The sequence below is a fragment of the Bufo gargarizans genome, chromosome 8 (assembly GCF_014858855.1).
Source record: "Bufo gargarizans isolate SCDJY-AF-19 chromosome 8, ASM1485885v1, whole genome shotgun sequence".
NCBI classification, from domain to species: Eukaryota; Metazoa; Chordata; class Amphibia; order Anura; family Bufonidae; genus Bufo; species Bufo gargarizans.
The window spans coordinates 20,909,793-20,928,691 of record NC_058087.1 but is presented as its reverse complement, the minus strand read 5'-3'; the positions used below and the strand labels follow the sequence as shown (position 1 = coordinate 20,928,691).

The window sequence follows — 18,899 nt, the reverse complement described above, 5'->3', positions numbered from 1 at the left end:
AGTTATGACGTAGCAAGGAAAAAAATTAAATGGTTGGGGGTCACCACAACATGAGGAACTGTATTAAGGGGTCACGGCTTTAGAAAGATTGAGAACCACTGATCTAGAGGCTCACCCCCCCCAATTGCTAATGGATTTACAGTGGGTGCACTTTCACTTGGCTGACCCCCCCCCCCAGCCAAAAAGAACTAAATGTATATACAATGGCAGGCAAACCTCCACCTGTGCACTTGTGTACCAATAGTATCTATTACTAATTAGGGTACTTTTACACTAGTGGCAGGACGGATCCGACAGGCTGCTATTTTGCCGTGCCGCCGCTCCGTTCCCATTGACTATAATGTGGACAGGGGAGGAGCTCCGCCGCAGCACGGCAGTTCGCAGTGAGAGGCCGCCAGACTAAAAAGTCGGATGTGCAGTACTTTTAGTCCGGCGGCCTTTCGCCGTGCACTGCCATGCTGCACCGGAGCTCCGCCCCCGTCCCCATTATAGTCAATGGGGACAGAGCGGCGGTCCTGCAGCACGGCAAAATAGCGGCAGGACGGATCCGACAGGGTGAACAGCCTGTCGGATCTGTCCTGCCGCTAGTGTGAAAGTAGCATTAGCAAAATAACAAAAATATATTTAGTTATTTTGCTAACAAGTGACCTGTTCGTGGATTTTGTATTGAAGTCAATGGAGGAACAGAAAAAACATCAGCAGTTTTAGAAGCGGTTTTAGTGGGGTTTCCGCCCCCAAAAATGCTTCTTAATTATCTCACCCCAGGGCTGGATACAGAAAACGCTGCCAAATCCTCGTCTACATAATCTTCTAAAACACTTGTAATATTCCCCTAGAAATCTGCCACCAAAAACTACCTGTTTTCAGCTAGTAATCTGCTACGGATTTTGCAGTGTGAACTTAAAGGGGTTGTCCGGGTTCAGAGCTGAACCCGGACATACCTCCATTTTCACCCTGGAAGCCCCCCTGACATGAGCATAGGAGAAGTTCATGCTCCGATGCTAAATTGCACAGGGCAAAGGCATTTTTAGGAGTTCCGGTGACGTACCGGGGCTCTCCATGGGGCTGACAGGAACCCTGGTGACGTCACCGGTACTGATGGGCGGGATTTAGCTCTGGCCTAGCCAGTAAAACGGCTAGGGCAGAGCTAAAGCCCGCCCCTCAGAGCCGGTGACGTCACCGAACACACTGCCGGGCGGAAGTTTCCGTCCGGCAGTGTGTTATTGAAAACAAAAGAGCCTGTGCCCTGTGCGATTTAGCGCAGGGCACGGGAGTGCATCGGAGCATGACATGCTCTGATGCTAGCCTCAGGGGGACTGTCTGGGTGAAAAAAAGGGTATGTCTGGGTTCAGCTCTGAACCCGGACAACCCCTTTAACCTAAGGCGAGCAGGGAACAGCCTGCCGGATCTCACTACGTTGCCGGAAGCTAAAGAGTCACCGTCATGGCCCCATTCACTATAATGAGAATCAGCGGAAATCCAGCTGCAACCTGGTAAATATGCCAAGAATCGGGCGGTTTTCATCTGGCCCAGACGCCAACACTTTAGCTTCCGGCAATGTTGGAATGTATAGAGATCCTTCAGCCTGCCGGATATTACAGAGGACCTGTCACCGCTCCTGACATTTCTGGTTTAATAGCTTCATGTATTCCCCATGTAATAACAATTCTGGAGCATCTATTCTTATGACTCTATGTTGTCCAATTCCTCTATTATTCCTGCTAGAAGTTCTGAATGAATTGCTAGCAGTCTGCAGTAAGGGTACAGAGGGGCGGTAACCAGTTGGGGGTGTGTCCTTGCACAGACTCACTCTATCCAATCAGTGCTGCCATTTTCAGACTGTGCAGGGACACACCCTCAACTTGTTACCACCTCTCTGTACCCTTACTGAAAGCTAATAACAATTCATTCATAACTTCTAGTACAAATATTAGAGGAATTGGACAACATACAGGCATAAGAATAGATGCTCCAGAATTATTATTACACGGGGAATGCAAGTAGGTATTAAAACAGACAAGTCAGGAGCGATGACAGGTCCTCTTTAAGCGCTAGTGTGAAAGTAGCCTAATCGGTGATGTGACCCCCTCTCCCCCCCCCCTTACAGTCCATAGCAGATTAGTAGCTGAAAACAGGTCATTTTTGGCAGCAGATTTGTAATTTGGTGGCGGGTTTAGAGAAGTATTAGAAGCATTTTAGAAGATCCATTGGTTTTAGATTTCAGAAGAGGATTTGGCAGCGTTTTACGTATCCAGCCCTCGGGTGAGATAATCCAGAATAGTTGTTGGGGGCGGAAATGCCACACAAAAAAACTTCTTCCCCATTGACTTCAATACAGAATCCACTAACAGATCTCCTCTAAGCAGATCTCAATTTAGCGGCGGAAAGAATCGGCACCGCGTGCACAGGGTGGCTTTTTTTATTTCCATTGAAGTCAATTGAATGCTATTGTTGGCGTTTGATGTCGGACTTTGTGGTGGAAAACTGCCGCTTTGTGCCAGATTTCTGGCAGCTGCGGGTCCCAGCACTCAATCTATAGGGCCAGCGCCCCTTGTGACATCACCATCCATGATGACATCACATGCAATGTCTGTCACAGCCTTCCCCTGTGTCATGACCACAGGCTTTGGTGCCCTACAGGGGACACACCAGCCCCTTCAGATGGTCTTAGTGTTGAGGTCTCCAAGCCTCCATGATGTCACACTCTAGCGCCATCCCTCCTATAAAGCCTGTCCTCTGGCATGGACCACCCTCACCCAGGGGGCAGTCATCTCAGCTGTCTGCCAGTCTGAAGCTCAAACCCCTTTGATGTCACCAACTGCCACCAGTTTCTACCCATCAGACATGGCGTCACTGACCTCAACAGCTGAGATCTCCTTCGCAGAGTTTTTGGTAGATGACGGTTAAAGGGCCCAAGGGTACAGCAGGGGCCCCAGGCAATAACTCCAATGTGACCCATTTTGCACAGACCAGCAGGCCAATGACTGACCCTGGGCTCACAACCGTTACCCCCAGGTCTTCAGCAATCATCCAACAGGGGGCGCCAATAAACCCAGCAGAAGGCTAAGACTGTCCCGTCTACGTCCCGTCCACATCCTCCAGCCCCCCCCTTTACCTCATGCAGTCGCATTATATCAGGGACTGGGTAGGATATGAGAACAGGCACTTGGCGCCTCACCTGTCATTCCCTACAGGTCACTGGGTCGCATACGATAATCGTCTGTCGCGATCCACTCGGGATAAATGTCCCGTCCAAGCACAATGGCTCCTCCTACTTCTAGTCAACAGCATCGGTAACTAAGGCAACGGGACCCCGGGATCTCATTGGCTGGTTTGGATCTAGGGGGTTGTCCAATAGGATGGCCGAGAGGGCGCGCCTCGTCCAATGGCATCGTGGGAGGAGAGCGGCTGCGCCGTGACGTCACGCGGCTGGGACCCCGGCGCTGCTGCTGCGGTGTGCTCGCTAGAGGGGATTAGGCTCCCGCACCATGGACACGGGGTAAGAGTCCGCCCGAGGAGCGGGGCTGCCGGCGGCTGTGGAGACTCATGAAGCTGCGGGATCCGGCGCCTGGGGAGACGTGAGCAGGCAGGTGAGTGCGCCAGGTGTGTGGACGGGGGCAGACGGTGTGTGGAGCCGTCTCCCGCCCCTCGGCTGCAGGATCCGCTCTCCGCCGCTCCCGCTGTAGAACTTTTCTTTGCGCGGCCGCGCGGACTTCAGCCGGGATGGCTACCTGCACTTCCTGACTTGTCCCTTCTTCAGTGCGTGTTCCTTCAGGATACGTCTCCTCCTCCTCCCAGCAGGGCTGGTCTCCTGCCCAAGTGCTCGTGCGGCCCCTGGACACATCGGGCTGGGGCCCACCACTGGCACAAGGACTCTGTGGGGGCAGGTGCCCACTGCAAGGGCAAGGATGGGGCAGGTGCCCACTGCAAGGGCAAGGATGGGGCAGGTGCCCACTGCAAGGGCAAGGATGGGGCAGGTGCCCACTGCAAGGGCAAGGATGGGGCAGGTGCCCACTGCAAGGGCAAGGATGGGGCAGGTGCCCACTGCAAGGGCAAGGATGGGGCAGGTGCCCATATTAGTCCTTGCCCTAGCAATGGGCACCTTCCCAGTGGCTCCTTGCCCTAGCGGTGGGCACTGCCATATTAGTCCTTGCCCTAGTGGTGGGCATCTGCCCAGTGGCTCCTTGCCTTAGAGGTGCCTGCCTCTAAGACAAGGAGCCACTGGGCAGATGCCCACCACTAGGGCAAGGACTAATATGGCAATGCCCACCGCTAGGGCAAGGAGCCACTGGGAAGGTGCCCACTGCTAGGGCAAGGACTAATATGGCAGGTGCCCATTGGAAGGGCAAGGATTAATATGGCAGGTGCCCATTGGAAGGGCAAGGATTAATATGGCAGGTGCCCATTGGAAGGGCAAGGATTAATATGGCAGGTGCCCATCGGAAGGGCAAGGAGCCACTAAGCAGATGCCTACTGCTAGGGCAAGGACTAATATTGCCAGGTGCCCACTGCTAGGTCAAAGAATGGGCAGGTGCTAATCGCTAGGGCAAGTAGCTACAAGGCAGGTACTTGGACAAGGGTTTGTTTGGCAGGTGCCTACTGCAAGGGGCCGCTGGACAGGTGCTTAACTCTACAGCAAGTGCTTGTTTGGTGTGTGCCCACTGCTGGGATCAGGGCTCGTTGGGTGTGTGCCCATTGCTCGGGCTAGGAGCCACCTGGTTGCTCTAGTTGCATGTACCTTTTCACAACCTTTCTTTCTGTGGTACAAGTGGCAGCGGGCAAATAATGCATTGCGGATACCCAACTCCTGCCACCCATCTAGTGCCTGCCGTCATCCATCTATATGCGTGTGCTTTTTGGTTACGGTGACATGTTGTGCGCCTCCTCATGTCACATAAGGTTGTGGTTTCACCCAGTTTGCTAGAGGAAACCCTGATTTTTCTTCAAAGTCCACGGAGCGGGCATCATACAAAGGGCAGGAAGGAGATTGTGCCAGCCACGGAATGATATTTGTCCTTTTCCGTTCCTTGGTGCTGCACTCACATGCGCAGGATTTATACCCATGCCATGGGCCGCCGGCTACAAGCACAGCCCTGTGCCACCTTGGTCGGGAGTGGGTTGCTCGTTTTACATTGGCAGCATGTGAAGTTTTATGAGACGCTCTTTCTGCATCGTGCCCGCCTGTGCCAAGCCTCATCTGATGCTTCCACACTGTGTAGCTTGCAGCTCCAGCGATGAAGGTCACCACTGAATCCTGCACAGTGATGAGATGTGACAGCGCTCCGCTGCTTGTCATTAGTGACTCCTATGTTGACCCCTTGCCTTTCTCTATTGGGGGGGGGGGGAGACCCTGAAGGTTGTGAGAAAATCCAGAGCGGAACGTCAGATGCATGTACTGCAGCGTTGCAGACAGGAAGCCTGCTGCTCCTCCAGCTGACGACTGGGCAGGTGTGTGCGCCTCCGTATGGAGGGAGGAATGCCAGGAATGTATAGGGGGGATCCAGGATTATCGACTGACTGCTTAGTTCATACCCCTGCCAAGGCTTCAGGGGTCCTGGCATCAGAGTTTGCACTCACATTTCTTACGGTATTAATGATTAATTCACACCGATATCCCTTTTCCTGCTATGGTTGTTTGACAGATGCAGCAGAGCCGAGTGTGTCTGTTCGGCTCTGAACGGTTCAGCTCTGCTATAGCTGTGTTTGTACCTTTTTTTTTTTGTAGGCTTGCTTTCTGAAGGTCACACTCTCCTCTGGGTGCCTTGGGGTTAATGATGCAGCGGTACGGTTTCTTTTAAGTGATTCCCCCCCACCCCCCCCCCATGTTAGGTCTGATTGATGCTTTGCTGCGTGGCGCTGTGCCAGCTCTTCACATTGATGGCAGTGTATAAGGTACATGGAGACGTTATAGCGGTGTGTGTTCCACTGCTCCAGCACCTGTGGATCTCGAGCCCCTGGCATCCTAGTGCTCATGTATACCTATGGCTGCCTTCACACTGCATCTCCTGATGTATATACCCCCCTGATGCATGGCTGCAGGGATGGCACTGGATGGGGGCACAATGGCATCTGTCCCCTATAGGCTCACATGTTAAACATATATCACACAGTACTACATCCGTAATATGTGGTCCTTAGTGTGAGCCTATACTGTGCCTCTATCTGTAAGATAATTGTGGTCTGCCGCATAATACAGAGATTCCTCCTTGAAGCATTGCTCCTAGGCACCTTATATTGGCACGAGTGCCTATGTGCCCGTAATATGGAGCTGTAGGGACTCTGCCACCTTACATATACCCATCAGGCTGCTTTCACATTGCGAGTCCATTCACCATATGGCACATTGTTAGACATAACCATTGGGCACCTGACGAGGTCAAGAGTCTCATCAGACGAGCCCTTTAAATCGAGATGCACCGCGGTGATCGGCTGATCGCCACCGGTCCGTATCCGGAGACCCGTGTCAGACTGCTGATTTTACAGATTCAGCCACTGCAGGGGATTACATGGTCAGGGATGCCCAACCAGCTGTTGTAAAACTACAACTCCCATTATGCTCTGCTGTAGGTTGATAGCTGTAGCCTGTCCAGACATGCTGGGAGTTGTAATTTTGCAACAGCTGGAGGGCCACAAGTTGGGCATCCCGGATCTAGATGACTAGTCATTGGTTTTATACATGGGCAGCTTCTGGTTAGTGGCGCCTAGCTCTAGCTTATAGACGGAGTTCCCCCCCCCCTTCTATAATCTTATATGGACGGGGCTTGTGCCATAGGCGTTCCCACGGTAGTTGTCGCCCAACTTTTAAAAGCTTCTTAATGGCAAACCAGTTGAGTTTTGCCGAGACCCTGGAGTGTGGCTGTGCGCAGGTAGTCTGGAGACCCTGGAGTGTGGCTGTATGCAGGTAGTCTGGAGACCCTGGAGTGTGGCTGTATGCAGGTAGTCTGGAGACCCTGGAGTGTGGCTGTATGCAGGTAGTCTGGAGACCCTGCAGTGTGGCTGTATGCAGGTAGTCTGGAGACCCTGGAGCGTGGCTGTATGCAGGTAGTCTGGAGACCCTGGAGTGTGGCTGTATGCAGGTAGTCTGGAGACCCTGGAGTGTGGCTGTATGCAGGTAGTCTGGAGACCCTGCAGTGTGGCTGTATGCAGGTAGTCTGGAGACCCTGCAGTGTGGCTGTATGCAGGTAGTCTGGAGACCCTGGAGTGTGGCTGTATGCAGGTAGTCTGGAGACCCTGGAGTGTGGCTGTATGCAGGTAGTCTGGAGACCCTGGAGTGTGGCTGTATGCAGGTAGTCTGGAGACCCTGGAGTGTGGCTGTATGCAGGTAGTCTGGAGACCCTGGAGTATGGCTGTATGCAGGTAGTCTGGAGACCCTGGAGTGTGGCTGTATACTATGCAGGTAGTCTGGAGACCCTGGAGTGTGGCTGTATACTATGTAGGTAGTCTGGAGACCCTGCAGTGTGGCTGTATGCAGGTAGTCTGGAGACCCTGCAGTGTGGCTGTATGCAGGTAGTCTGGAGACCCTGGAGCGTGGCTGTATGCAGGTAGTCTGGAGACCCTGGAGCGTGGCTGTATGCAGGTAGTCTGGAGACCCTGGAGCGTGGCTGTATGCAGGTAGTCTGGAGACCCTGGAGCGTGGCTGTATGCAGGTAGTCTGGAGACCCTGGAGCGTGGCTGTATGCAGGTAGTCTGGAGACCCTGCAGTGTGGCTGTGTGCAGGTAGTCTGGAGACCCTGCAGTGTGGCTGTGTGCAGGTAGTCTGGAGACCCTGCAGTGTGGCTGTGTGCAGGTAGTCTGGAGACCCTGCAGTGTGGCTGTGTGCAGGTAGTCTGGAGACCCTGCAGTGTGGCTGTGTGCAGGTAGTCTGGAGACCCTGGAGTGTGGCTGTGTGCAGGTAGTCTGGAGACCCTGCAGTGTGGCTGTGTGCAGGTAGTCTGGAGACCCTGCAGTGTGGCTGTGTGCAGGTAGTCTGGAGACCCTGCAGTGTGGCTGTGTGCAGGTAGTCTGGAGACCCTGCAGTGTGGCTGTATGCAGGCGGTCTGGAGACCCTGGAGTGTGGCTGTGTGCAGGTAGTCTGGAGACCCTGGAGTGTGGCTGTGTGCAGGCGGTCTGGAAAAGTTGGGGGACAACCCTGATAGAGGTTGTCACCTAAAAACTTGCCTGAAGAATGATCGGAAAGCGGTTGCCAGAAAGGGACGACTCCAAGACTTACGTTTACTTTTTTTTTTTTTTTAGGGAAATGACCTTGTAACTAAGGCTCTTATACGGGGAGGAGGCAGAACAGTCTTAAATTGCTGGGTGTGCCCCTCACTCCACACCAGTGACCCAGTGGGAGCCAAAGCCCCTGCCAGGTTTGCAGATCTGGATATACACAGCTGCCTCTCACTTTGCAGCCGGTGTTGAGATGAGAGCAGAGACGTTTAGTGAGAAAAAAGCTGCTAAACATGAAACCCGGAGTCTTAAAGGCTATGGGCATCTTTGGGGGAGTTGTTCTTATTGGTGCATTTAGGACTAAAAATAATTTTTCAATTGGACTTTAGTAAAATATTTCAGCACTTTTTGTCCTAAAGCATTTGCTTTGTGCCTCTGCAGACCATGTCCTTCTGCTTTACAGTGAATCTGACAGCTCCATCTGTATCTCTTGTCTCTGAACTCCTGGCAGCTCCTAAATATTTATTTAAGGCTTTGTTCACATCACTGTTCAGCCTTTCTGTTCTCCTGCTCCGTTTAGGAGCAGGAGAAGGCACATAACTGAGCCAAACAGAGCCCTTAGGACCCCATAGACCAGGGATCAGCAACCTCCGGTCTCCAGCTGTTGTGAAACTATGACTCCCAGCATGCTCCATTCACTTCTCTGGGAGTTCTGAGAACAGCCAAGGAGGTGTGCATGCTGGGAGTTGTAGTTTCACCACAGCTGGAGTGCCGAAGGTTGCTGATCCCTGCTATAGACTATAATGGGGTCCATTATGTTTCTGCTCAGAAGATGATTTTGAAGCTGAGACAATAGTCCTGCATGCACACTTCTTGTCTCTGCTCCAAAATCATCTTCTGAGCAGAAACCTAACGGACCCCATTATAGTCTATGGGGTCCTTAGGCTCCGTTCGGCTCAGTTATGTGCCGTCTCCGTCCTTTCCGTTCTCCTGCTCCTAAACAGCAGGAGAACGCAAAGGCTGAACGGTGATGTGAACAAAGTCTAAGTCCTTATCAAACCCATGAGAATTTAGCTACAATAAGTGTTTATGAGCTGTCACAAATTCAGAGATAAGGGCTACAGATCGAGCCCCCATAGCAGGTGAAAAGATATGGTCTGCAGATGCGCTGAAAGCGAAGGCTGTGGATCAAAAACTGCTGAAAATCTTTGATAAAAGGCAATTGAAAACATAATTTTTATCCCAAAATGAGGACAATGCAGTGATAAAAGTAAACTGCTGCCGCCAGTCACCCGATGAATGAGCGTCCTTCATACAGGCACCACCGATCGTGGCTTCCGGGCAGCAGATTGTGTGGTCTAAACGGCTATCTGCTCAGAAACCATGATTCTGTATGAGGATAAAGGATCGCTATAGCGACCCCTCGTCCTCATACAGTGAAGGAGATCGCTGCATGTACCGAAAATACGCGGTCTCCTTCACTGAACGAGCAGCCGACTGTCGGGAAAGAACGCTTCCTTACCGTTAATCAGCCGCTCAGTTGGCCCGTCTAAATCCACCTTCACTCTCCCCTTGTTCTTCACTCTCCCCCCGCCGATCTAAACTTTTCATATGTCTCTAAAAAATTTGTGAAGCCCATAACATCAATAACATGTGGTATCGGTGAGAAAACCTTATCCTGACCATGCGGTGGTAGTAATCTCCATGAGGCCTCTTTTTGTTAAAAAAAAAAAAAAAATCTCCATGTGTCTCAAGCAATCTTCAAGGTGATTTTTTTTTTTTACAACAAAACCTCTGCAAAATGCTCTCTAAACCAGTGCATGTGTATCCGGCACTGGGGCGATGCGTGCAGTGTAATTAATGGCTTCTGGTTTACCCTATAACCTAGTAATCCCAACATTAAGCTGCATTACAGGTTTCCAGTGTGATAAGGAGGCTTCCGAGGATTTACAGACTGTCTTGGTCTTCCTGACCCTCCCCCATGAATGTACCAAATCCTTTTTGACCCCAGCTGCACATATTTAGGGGGCTTTCTATCACTTTTCCTATTCAGTTGATTGGCACATGGATATGATGTCATCAGTGTCTGATTAGTGGGGGTCCCATTGTTTGACGCTCTAGAGAACGAGCTATACTTTATGCAGGTGTTAGTAATGTACCACTTAAAGTGCACCTAACCTATTGAAGATGGGCATCTGTCAGCAGATTTGTACCTATGACCTGTTACATGGGCACTTGGCAGCTGAAGACATCTGTGTTGGTCCCATGTTCATATGTGTCCGCATTGCTGAGAAATATGAAGTTCTAATATATGGAAATGGCCCTCTAGGACAGGTATCCTCAAACTGCGGCCCTCCAGCTGTTGTAAAACTACAACTCCCACAATGCCCTGCTGTAGGCTGATACCTAAAGGGTGTCCTGGCATGCTGGGAGTTGTAGTTTTGCAACAGCTGGAGGGCCGCAGTTTGAGGATGCTTGCTCTAATACATGGATGGCCAACCTGCGGCTCTCCAGCTGTTGAAAAACTGCAACTTCCAGCATGCCCTGCTGTAGGCTGATGGCTGTAAGCAGTCTAGGCATGCGGGGAGTTGTAGTTTTGCTACAGCTGGAGAGCTGCATGTTGGCCAGCCCTGCTCTGGGAGAAACCGGGGCGTTGCCCTTACACCTAGCAGCTCTACTCTCTCTGCAATTGTCACGCCCTCTGCACTTTGATTGACAGGGCCAGGCGTGAGGAAGTTTTCACTGCCTGGCCCTGTCAATGAGAGAGCAGAGCCTCTAGGTCAGGGATGCTCAAACTGTGGTCCTGCAGCTGTTGCAAAACTACAACTCCCAGCATGCCCTAATAGCTGTAGGCTGTCCAGGCATACTGGCAGTTGTAGTTTTGCAAACACTAAATTGTTGTTGCTTTCATGTTTCTCGTATAAGCAGTGGATGAGTTTGCGACAGTGTAAACAAATGATCTCAAGAATGATCATTCATTCAGATCCCCTGGCTTATAAATGAAAGTAAAAGCAAGCGAGCACCGACCCACTCACTGTATAGATGATCATTACTCATCTGCCAAGTGCTCAAGGGCCCTATGCCACTGCCAGACTCCTGGAGGTTACCTCCCCTGAGAACAAAGTATTGGGGGTCCTACCCAGCCCCCCAATGTTTGCCACACGACACCTGGTCTGCTTAAAGGGATTGTCTCACTTGGCATTTATCATGTAGAGAAAGTTAATACAAGGCACTTACTAATGTATTCTGATTGTCCATATTGCCTCCCTTGCTGGCTTGGATTCATTTTTACATAACATTATACACTGCTCATATCCAGGGGTTATGACCACCCTGTAAGGCTACTTTCACACTTGCGTTCAGAGCGGATCCGTCTGGTGTCTGCACAGACGGATCCGCTCCTATAATGCAGACGATGGGATCCGTTCAGAACGGATCTGTCTGCATTATAGTTTAGAAAAGATTCTAAGTGTGAAAGTTGCTCAGACGGCTCCGTCCAGACTTTACATTGAAAGTCAATGGGGGGCAGATACGTTTGAAATTGAGCCATATTGTGTCAACTTCAAATGGATTCGTCCCCATTGACTTACATTGTAAGTCTGGACGGATCCGTTTGCCTCCGCACGGCCAGGCGGACACCCGAATGCTGCAAGCTGCGTTCGGGTGTCCGCCTGCTGAGCGGAGCGGAGGACAGACGTTGCCAGAATGATGCATTCTGAGCGGATCCGCATCCACTCAGAATGCATTAGGGCAGTACGGATCCGTTCGGGGCCGCTTGTGAGAGCCTTCAAACGGAACTCACAAGCGGAGCCCCGAACGCTAGTGTGAAAGTAGCCTAATCCAGCATAGGTGGTCATGCTTGCGCACTATAGGAAAAAGCGCTGACCCCTCTGGTGGCCAGGACCATGGGAATGTGCATAGGCTGGTGCAAGCATGACCACCGCTGCTGGATTGCAGGGTGGTCGTAACCCCTGGAAACGAGCAGTGTATAATGTAATGGGGGGAAAAATGAATCCAGCCAGCAAAGGAGGCAATATGGACAATCACAATACATTAGTAAGTGCCTTGTATTAACTTTCTCTACATGATAAATTCCATTTGCGGAAGTAACACAACACCTTTAATAGCTATCTTCCTGACATACTGTTTTTCAGCTCCTCATTATTCTTAAGATCTCTGCTTGCTGTCTGATAATATTTCTTCACCTGTGGGGCTAGAGGATAACGGTGTAAATGTACATGCTCGGGATTTATGTGCGGAGAATCCGCACTGAAATCCGTAGGTGTTTGCAGGGAAATCCGTGCCTACAATCCACATTAATTGGTGCAGATTTTTCGCTTGCGGATTTTACTCTCCCCCATTGAAGTGTATGGAGAAAATCCAGTCAGGAAAAATAAAATAGATTGACATGCTGGGGGTTTTAAAATCTGCACTGCAGGTCAAAATCCGCACGAAAAAAATCATCGCGTGCATTTAGCCTAATGATGGGCTGCAGATTTTGGTAAAGATCATTCATTTTGGCGCTTGTTCAGATTGGATCCCACTAAGCGCAGCCCGGGTGTTAGGAGTGAGCCGGGTGCTGGTAGCTGAACTGACGGCTCTGTCTCTGAGGGATTATACCGGATCACACTCTGCTTTATACTTCGGGAAGATTTAAGCTCCGGCCCTGTTAATTCAGCACAAGCTTTCTCCACCTCTGACCGCCGCGGAAGGTCTAGCTCTTTGGTTTGATGCAGTTGAATTATTTGATGACTGTGCAGCACTGTGCGAATGTTTTAGGCAGGTAAGAAGGGTTGCAAAAATGGAAGTGTTCATAGTGTATTTATATCAATTAGCAAAATGCAAAGTGAATGAACAAAAGAGAAAAAAATCCAATCAGTATTTGGCGTGACCGCCCTTTGCCTTCAAAACGGCCTCCGTTCTTCTAGATACAGTGCACACAGTTTTTGGAGGAACTAGAGGTTGTTCCAAACTTCTTGGAGAACTAAGCACAGATCTTCTTTGCATGTAGGCTTGTTCAAATCCTCCTGTCTCGTCATGTAATCTTCCTTTTTTTTATTTTTTATTCTCTTCCCTGAACATGATTATGGGGGCGGCCATCTTGTCCAAATTGTTCTTAACAGTATTTAGAAAGCATTAAGAAAATTGCTTTACGGCAGCCCCATGGCCATAGACACAATGGTCAGGAGAGGACCTCAGTGACTTCTATGGAAGAGTTTTTTGGGCATGCTCTGTGACCGGTGCAGAGGTTATTGTACAAGGAAAGAATAGATAAGCTCTGATAATCATCTACTGTGAATAGTGGATCTTGTCTTATCTGTCATTCTAATCTTGCCTGTAATGATATCACCTCTGTGTACAGATAAGCAGATAACTGCAGTAAAGTGATCTCTAAAGACCAAGAAGTGGCGACTATTGTTATGCTTAGTGGCCATTGGGAAAACTGCAGGATTTTATGGTTGTTGTATAAAGGGGTCTTCCCATCTCAGACAATGCGGACATATCGCTAGGGTATGCCCCCGTTGTCTGCTAGGTGCGGGTCCGCTGGGACCTGCACCTACAATGAGAACGGAGTCGGGAAATGAACGGAGGGCGCACTGCGCATGCACAGCCTCCCTCCATTCATTTGTATGGGGCCGCCGAAAATATTGGCCACCTGTGCGCGGTGTGCTCCCATTCACTTCTATGGGAGCAGCGCTTGGTGGTGGACGGACCCCGGGAAATCCGGGGTCCTCCAGCCACAGCTCTCCCCCGCTTCGTTTGTTCTCCCAGTGGTGGGACCCGCACCTACAACAAGAATGGAGCAGGGTGCGCTGTGGCTGGAAGACCCCGGATTTCCTGGGGTCTGTCCACCACTAAACCGCTGCTCCCATACAAGTGAATGCCCCTGCTCCCATTCATTTCTATGGGGCAGACAGAAATAGCCGAGCCAGCACTCGGCTATTTTTGGCGGCCCCTTTGGAATGAATAGAGGGAGGCTGCGCATGCACAGCGCGCCCTCCATTCATTTTTCCCCGCTCTGTTCTTGTAGGACTCGCACCTAGCGATATGCCCCCATTGCCTGAGATGGGAATATCCCTTTTAAATATAGATAGTGACATGGAAAATTAGAAATAACATCAACATTTATTTAAAAATGTTAAACATAAAAATTTGATTATGGTCGTGAACGGTCCGTGGTATTCCGGCCTGGATTCCTGCTGACAGCAGGAGCGCACAGCGTCATTGGTTGCTATGACGCCGTGTGCTACATGCCGCCGCTGCACTACAGTAATACATTCGTATAGCTGATTTTGTAGTTGACTTTGCGACCATGTTTTTTTTTTTTTTTTTTTGCCCTCTATTATGCATGTGATGTCCAGTAATCTTCCAGTCAAACCTGTCAAATTAGGTTTATATTAACACGTTAAAGGGGTTCAGCTCAGAGGTGTGTCCTTTCTGCTACAGCTCTCTCCCTGGCACCTCTCGGGGCGTGACCGTTCTCAGGCGGCATGGTCTGTCCCTGTAACTGTCACAAGTTCTAAAAGAAGATAGAGCTAGTGGCGTTTGAATGATGGAACTGAGCATGTGCGACCACCTCAAATAAGTGAACATAGAAAAAATGGAAAGAGCAAGTAGCTGGTGGCGCTATACAGATACGGTATATTTCTTGAGTAAATCAGTGGCTATACTAAATTTTAAATTACATGAAATTACAAAAAAAAGTTGAATATTTACAATTACAAGTTATCCTCTGTCCCGTGGATAGAGCCTAATACTTAGATCTGTTGGAGTCCCAGCAGTAGGACCTCCTACAATCGTAAAAACGGGCGAGGCCGTACCCCTTGGAGCCCCCGAAATGAACGGAGTGGCATGTGAGATACTGTTCCATTCATCTGTATGGGAGTTCTGGAAATAGCTATACTCTGCTGACTTGAAACTTCCTTAGAGGAGAATGGAGCTCCGCTTGCCACTCCGTTCATTTGCGGGGGGCCATGGCGTAAATGACCCCCTCTTTGCGATCCTGGGGGTCCCAGCATTTGGACAGTTAGCAATCTAATAGCTATCCACTATCCTAAAACGACTGGAAAACCTCTTTAAAAGTGTTTTCCAAGATTTTAATACTGATGGCCTATCCTCAGGTAGGTCACCACCAGTATCTGATCGGTGGGGGTCTGACACCCGGCACCCCTGTCGATCAGCTGTTTAAGAAGGCACTTTGGTGAGCCCTGCGGCCTCTTCACAGCTTGCCAAGCACAGCGCCGTACATTGTATAGTGGTTGTCCTCGGTATTACGCTCAGCGCCCTTCACTTCAGTGGCGGTGAGCTGCTCCTAGGCCATGTGACTGATGAACGCCTTAGACAATAGTTGTACTGTGAGCGCGAGTGCCTTCTCAAGCACCTGATCGGCTTGGGTGGTGGGCCCCCACCGATCAGATACTAATATATAAAAATCTCAGAAAACCCCTTTAAGGCAAGAGAGCTGTTTTTTTTTATTTATTTTTCTGCTGTTTTCATTATACCGTTCAGTGCTTGGATTCGTGAATTTCGGACACTAATGTTAGACTGACGGCGCTTTTATTGCAGAAAGTTTCCGATTTTGTCAGTTTAGTTCTGCGCTCATTACAGCTTCTTCCGGTTTGTTTTTTGTTTTTCTGGCCTTTCTTGGCACTGAAGACCCCGATTTTTTTTTTTTTTTTTTTTTTGTTTTTTTGTTTTGTTATACATTTTTGAACAACTTTTCACCGTTTGCATTGATCGATCCTCCCCCTCATCCTTTGTTTTCCTGGCAGCTGTAATAAAATACCTGTAATATCCTGTTTTTCTTGCCTGCAGACATCTTGCATGGTGCTTTTGCTTCTTATAAACTGGCAGCGATGGGATATGTGGATTTAATAACCTCTGTGGTCTGTCGTGTTTGAATTGAGTATTTTATTTTTATAAAAAAAAAAATTATTTACAGGTTTTGATGAGGAGAAATGCTTCTTTCCAAGCTCTTACAATGCACAGTATGTTTGTATTCGCTTTAGTGCATACAAGTCTATTATACTTCTCTGTGGTTACAAAACTACAACTCCCAGCATGCTTTATTGTTGACAACACATCCCTTGTTTGCACGTGCGGATGACAAGCACAATTTTTTTTTTTTTTCGATGGCACCGCGTACAAATGAGCACTTGTCTCGCCGATCTTCGGCCCGTGTAAAAGGATCTTTATATCAAATCTTGGTCAGCACCCTGGAGGGCGGTGCTCGGGGTAAGGAGAGATCAGTAGCACACGTCATAAGGGCTCGTTCAGGCGGCCGTAGTGTTTTGCAGTCCACAAATTGCGGATCCGCAAAACACTGATACTGGCCCGTGTGCATTCTGCATTTTGTGGGCTGCACATGGCCGACATTATGATAGAAATGCCTATTGTCCACAAGAATAGGACATGCTCTATCTTTTTTGCGGGGCCGCAGAACGGAACTAAAGTGTCCGACTACCAACCTAAAGTTGGCCATATGCTTTAAAGGGGTTGTCTCATCTGAGACATTAGTGGCGTAGCGCAATGATATGCCACCAATATCTGATATTTTCCGGGACCCCCAGAGCAGTGAGCAACCGCGCATGCATGTTTGCCCTTCATTCATTTTTATGTGAAAAGTCTTATTCTGAAAAAGCCAAGTGCGGGCTCAGCTATTCCTAGCAGTCCCATAGAAGTGAAGGGATCAGTGGGCGCGCTTCTGCTGTGCACTCTCTCTATTTGTTTCTATGGGACTTCTGAAAATAGTTACGTGCGCTCACTCAGCTTTTTTTTTTTGGACTCCCATAGAAATGAATGGAAGCATGCTGCTCATGCTCGGTGTGCACTCTCCTTCGTTTTCAGGGGATAGAGAGAGGTTTGGGTGTCAGAGGTGCGAGCCACACCTAACTGACTTTAATGGCATATCCTAGCGAGGTGCCATCAAATCATCCTCTTTAAGGCTGCAGGCTCATTTGGCCACTGCAATCTTCCCCATGTGTATGCATGCTCGGCCCGGCTCAGCTGAGCATGCATAGGGAGAAAGCCCTAGCCATAAATGTCTCCCCAAGAACAAAAGGAGCGGGCAGTTAAAATCCAACTTGACTGATCCGTTTCTCCCATCTGTCAGAGGAGAATCATGAAACCCGATACAAGTTCTGCCGATGTAGATTTAATGTGTATGGCCAGCTTAAAGGGGTCGTTCAGAATTTTACTGTTGATGGCTTATCTTCAGGATAGGCCATCAATCTGATTGGCGGAGGTCTGACTCCCTGCACCCCTACTGATCAGCACTGGGGTGCCTCCGGCCATGGAAGTCGTGCCAAAAGAACACCGCTCACAGATAGTGTTGAGCGAACTTGTGTTTTAAGTTCGGCGTCTAAAGTTCGGGTTCGGGTTATCAAAGGATCGTGTTATGGATTCCGCTACCACGGACCATAACAGAATTTAGAATCCATAATGCGATTTTTCGATGACCCGAACTTTAGACGCCGAACTTAAAACACAAGTTCGCTCAACACTACTCGCAGACCATTCTGTAGTGAATGAAGTGGTGTTACTGCAGCGCTGCTCCCATTTAGGCTAAATGGTCATGTACATTGTATTCTATGAAAATTTGAAATTCTCATGCACACAATGCAGATTTTTTCAATGCGGATTTTAAAATCTGCCGCATGTCAATTTATTTTATTTTTCTTGACCCGATTTTCTCCATTCACTTCAATGGGGGAAAAGTCAAATCCACACCAAATCAGCATGCAGATCCAATTAATGCCACGCAGATTTCCCTGCGATTCTCTGCACACAAATCCTAAACGTGTGCATTTACCCTTAGGGTCCATTCACACGTCCGCATCCGTTCCGCTAATTTGTGGAATGGGTGCGGAGCCATTCATTTTTAATGGGGCTGCAAAAGATGCTGACAGCACACAATGTGCTGTCCGCACTTCTGTTCCGTGCCGCTGTAAAAAAAAAAATAGAACATGGCCTATTCTTGTCCACGGACATGAAAAGGCATTTCTATTATAGTGCCGGCCATGTGCCGTCCGCAAAATTTGGGACACACATGGCCGTTGTCCGTGTTTTGCGGATCCGCAATTTGTGAACCCGCAAACCGGTTGCGGATGTGTGAATGGACCATTACAGTAATGGTAGCAGTAACCAGCTCCATCCTCTACACAGCTGTTGTCAGAGCTACCCTAAAACAGCTGATTGGCCGAGGTGTGCGGTGTCGGACCCCTGCCAATCAGATATTGATGGCCTAGGGATAGGCCATCCGGAGTAAAATTGTGGACCGATCCTTTAAGATGACTGTCGGCCAGCATCTATTCCTCCCAACTCCACCATAAACATGCATTCTTGGTTCAGCGATCATGTATGTTTTCTCAATGGGGAGTGGAATAAATCGGTGGCGGTCTGACATCCATTGATTGCCTACAGCAGGGATCAGCAACCTCCGGCACTCCAGCTGTGATGAAACTACAATTCCCAGCATGCTCCATTCATTTGTATGTGAGTTCTTAGAAGAGGAGAGTAAGTATGCATGCTGTGAGTTGTAGTTTCACAACATCTGGAGTGCCGGAGGTTGCCTACCCCTGGCATACAGGGACCATAGCGGTGTCTTTAGGTGCATTTTTGCTCCATGATGGTGAGATCTGACCATGAACTGTGCTGCCATCTTGATTTCTATATCTAATGTGTTCAAGATAAATGTCTGGACATCGGTTACTTTTATTCTATTTAAAATCTCTTAGACCGTAAAGATATGA

At 49.3% G+C, this 18,899-nt stretch overlaps 2 protein-coding genes across 2 annotated transcripts in view; one reads left to right on the top strand and one right to left on the bottom strand.

Annotated features, from left to right (window-relative positions):
* CCDC148 (coiled-coil domain containing 148) overlaps nucleotides 1–3,286 on the bottom strand; it is a 213,122-nt gene extending 209,836 nt beyond the window's left edge. Inside the window, exon 1 of the mRNA XM_044305121.1 lies at nucleotides 3,179–3,286. Within this exon, the coding sequence (XP_044161056.1) occupies nucleotides 3,179–3,185 (7 nt within the window). The 5' untranslated portion in view covers nucleotides 3,186–3,286. The remainder of the gene's footprint in view (nucleotides 1–3,178) is intronic.
* A 117-nt stretch (nucleotides 3,287–3,403) lies between these two features.
* PKP4 (plakophilin 4) overlaps nucleotides 3,404–18,899 on the top strand; it is a 240,397-nt gene continuing 224,901 nt past the window's right edge. Inside the window, exon 1 of the mRNA XM_044305120.1 lies at nucleotides 3,404–3,590. The gene's annotated coding sequence lies outside the window, so the exon portion shown is untranslated. The remainder of the gene's footprint in view (nucleotides 3,591–18,899) is intronic.